Below are 3079 nucleotides of genomic sequence, written 5' to 3' on the forward strand. Positions count from 1 at the left end.
TCTTCAGTTGAATTGTCATTTAATTATAAAGTCGGTTCATTTTATGTTTCCTGCCGTGTATGTGGGTTTCCGTTGATTGACATGACACCAATGAAAAATCAATGGAAATGCTCAACAACGAAAGGAACCATAAAGACCAATCTTTATTTTCTGCCCACAAGAGACGTGTTGCATGATTTGTAGACTCCAAAAGTCTTTCTGTTAACCATAAAGCAGCTATCTTATTATTCATTAAATACTCGTTTCATCATTGTTATCCATCATTCCACCAATTTCATATGGCTCCAGCCCAATTGCGTCTCGTCTTTCTAACTATTTTCCTACGTTTCATAGCTGCACAACAAAATGATGGTTCTGTATCTGTTGGTGCATCACTCACAGCCACATCCGATGTGAAACCATGGCTTTCATCTTCTGGTGAATTTGCCTTTGGGTTCAAACAAGTTCAGGGTAACGATAATTTCTTGTTATCCATATGGTACGAGAAGATACCTGACAAGACCATCGTCTGGTATCCAGAAGAAGGTCGGATGGTGCCTACAGGATCCAAAGTTGAGCTACTTCGTGAAAGTGGACTCGTACTCACTGATCCTCAGGGCACACAGGTATGGAGATCTGGGTCCATTTCCGCTGTAGCATCAGGTTTTATGAATGACACAGGTAACTTTGTGGTTTTTGGTAGCAATTCTCGCAAGTTATGGGGTAGTTTTGATTTTCCAGCAAACACCCTGTTGCCTACTCAGGTTATGGAGAGAGGTGGAGGGATGAAGTCAACAACCAGTGCAACAAACTTCTCTGGTGGACGATTCCAGTTACGTTTCCAAGAAGATGGAAATCTTGTTCTTAACACTCGAGATATACTTTCAGGTAATGCTTATGATGCTTACTATACCAGTGACACTGATGATGCCACCAATTCAACAAACTCCGGTGAACAAGTGATCTTCGATGCAACGGGATACATGTATATATTGAGAAGAAATGGCCAACGATTTGATCTTACTCCAAGAGGCTCACTTCCTTCTGGAGATTATTATCACAGAGCTACTCTAGACTCTGATGGGGTTTTTCGCCAATATTACTTCCCGAAGAATCCCACCTCCAATACAACTTGGAAAGTTATATGGTTCGTGCCACGTGACATATGTAATATAGGTGGGAATCTAGACAGTGGAGCTTGTGGGTATAACAATGTTTGCAGCCTTAAAGATAATCGCCCAAACTGTGAATGCCCACAGGGGTTCTCATTGCTTGATCCAAATAATCCAAATGGTGATTGCAAGCCTGATTTCACTCCAACATGTGATGAAGTTGACTCCATTGATTTCATCGAGCTCGATAATATTGATTGGCCAAACTCGGACTATGTGCACATGAAGCCCAGTGATAATGACACCTGCAAAAGTTCCTGCTTGGAAGATTGTTTCTGTGCTGTTGCAATATACAGGGACAACGAATGTTGGAAGAAGAGGCTTCCACTCTCTAATGGGAGGGAGCGTGATAATGTTAAGGCATTCGTGAAATACCGGGTAGGTGATCGTCCTCTTCCGAACACTCCTCTTCAAATTCCTCCTCCTCAATACCCTCCTCGGCTCCCAGGAGAAAAAAAAGATGGAACAAGTCTGATAGTTGTCGGATCGGTTCTCTTAGGCACTTCGGTGTTTGTAATCTTTGTGTTGATTGGTGTGATTTGTGTGGGTTTCTTTGTAATATACAAGAAGAAGCCGAGAAACACATATTCAATAATTAAAGATGTTGAAACCAATCTGCCTCGGTTTACATATCAAGAGCTAGTTGAAGCTACAGATGGATTCAAAGATGAATTAGGTAAGGGTGCTTTTGGGACAGTCTATAAAGGTGTGATAGGAAAAAGGATAGTGGCAGTGAAGAAGTTGAATACAGTGGTTCAAGATGGCGAAAAAGAATTCAAAACCGAGGTAGATGTAATTGCAAGGACTCATCAAAAAAATTTGGTGCAGCTTCTTGGGTACTGTGATGATGGTGAGCAGCGGGTATTGGTTTATGAGTTTATGAGCAACGGCACATTAGCGGAGTATCTTTTTGGGGACACAAAGCCGACATGGAGACAGAGGAGTTTTATTGCTGTTGGGATTGCTAAGGGACTCGCATACCTTCATGAAGAGTGTAGCACCCAGATCATTCACTGTGACATAAAGCCTAAGAATATACTTCTTGATGACTACTTCAATGCTAAGATTTCTGACTTTGGATTAGCGAAGCTGTTGATGATGAATCAAAGTCATACCAACACTGGAATAAGAGGAACAAAAGGATATGTTGCTCCTGAATGGTTTAGGAACATGCCAGTCACAGTAAAGGTTGATGTGTACAGCTTTGGTGTGTTGCTGCTAGAGATCATTTCATGCCGAAAGAGCTTGGTTTACGAGAGTGGTGAGAAAGGGGTGGCGGTTTTAACTGATCTTGCCTGGGATTGCTATCAAGAAGGTCGACTGGATACATTTGTTGAGAACGATCTGGAAGCATTTGATGACTACAAGAAACTTGCAACTTTTGTCATGGTTGGCCTGTGGTGTGTACAAGAGAACTCATTCTTGAGGCCAACCATGAGGAAGGTGATCCAGATGCTTGAAGGAGGAATTGAGGTGGCAGAACCTCCATGTCCATGCTCTGTCTCCAGTTATTGAACTCTAGTTAAACTCCTATATATGTCCTCGTGTTAAATTATATATGTAGTTTCTTATATGCCTAGTTTCTATCTTAGCAAAATCTTTCTTAATGTGTATACAAATGAAGATTGTAAAATGTGAGAATTGTAGAATATCACCCCTTGTTTAGGTGATTGAAGAATTCCAGATAAATCGAGAAATAATTTGGGTACAACATATACATGGGCCTATAGAAAATACACATAGGCTAAACTAAAATACAAATACAATTAAAAAGACTATGGACTAACATCCCCCCGCAAGCGTAGCGTTGGGTTTTGATCAACTCGAAGCTTGGATCGAAAAAATAGAAACAATGGTCTCCCAAGTCTTTTGTAAAAACATCAGCAAGTTGCAAGTGTGAAGGAACAAATTGAACTTTAAGCTTTCCA

General features: G+C 40.9%; 1 protein-coding gene across 1 annotated transcript; it reads left to right on the top strand.

Moving 5' to 3' along the window:
- The first annotated feature begins 278 nt into the window (after positions 1 to 278).
- LOC144998604 (G-type lectin S-receptor-like serine/threonine-protein kinase LECRK3) lies at positions 279 to 2673 on the top strand. The gene has a single exon (XM_078958347.1). The coding sequence runs from the start codon at positions 279 to 281 to the stop codon at positions 2664 to 2666; it is 2388 nt and encodes a 795-aa protein (XP_078814473.1). The 3' UTR covers positions 2667 to 2673.
- Positions 2674 to 3079: the final 406 nt, after the last annotated feature.

Source organism: Lactuca saligna, chromosome 1 (assembly GCF_052625555.1).
Source record: "Lactuca saligna cultivar CGN05327 chromosome 1, ASM5262555v1, whole genome shotgun sequence".
Taxonomy (NCBI): domain Eukaryota; kingdom Viridiplantae; phylum Streptophyta; class Magnoliopsida; order Asterales; family Asteraceae; genus Lactuca; species Lactuca saligna.

Coding starts and splice junctions, on each gene's coding strand:
- LOC144998604 (XM_078958347.1), top strand. CDS start 279: ATGGCTCCAGCCCAATTGCGTCTCGTCTTTCTAACTATTTTCCTACGT.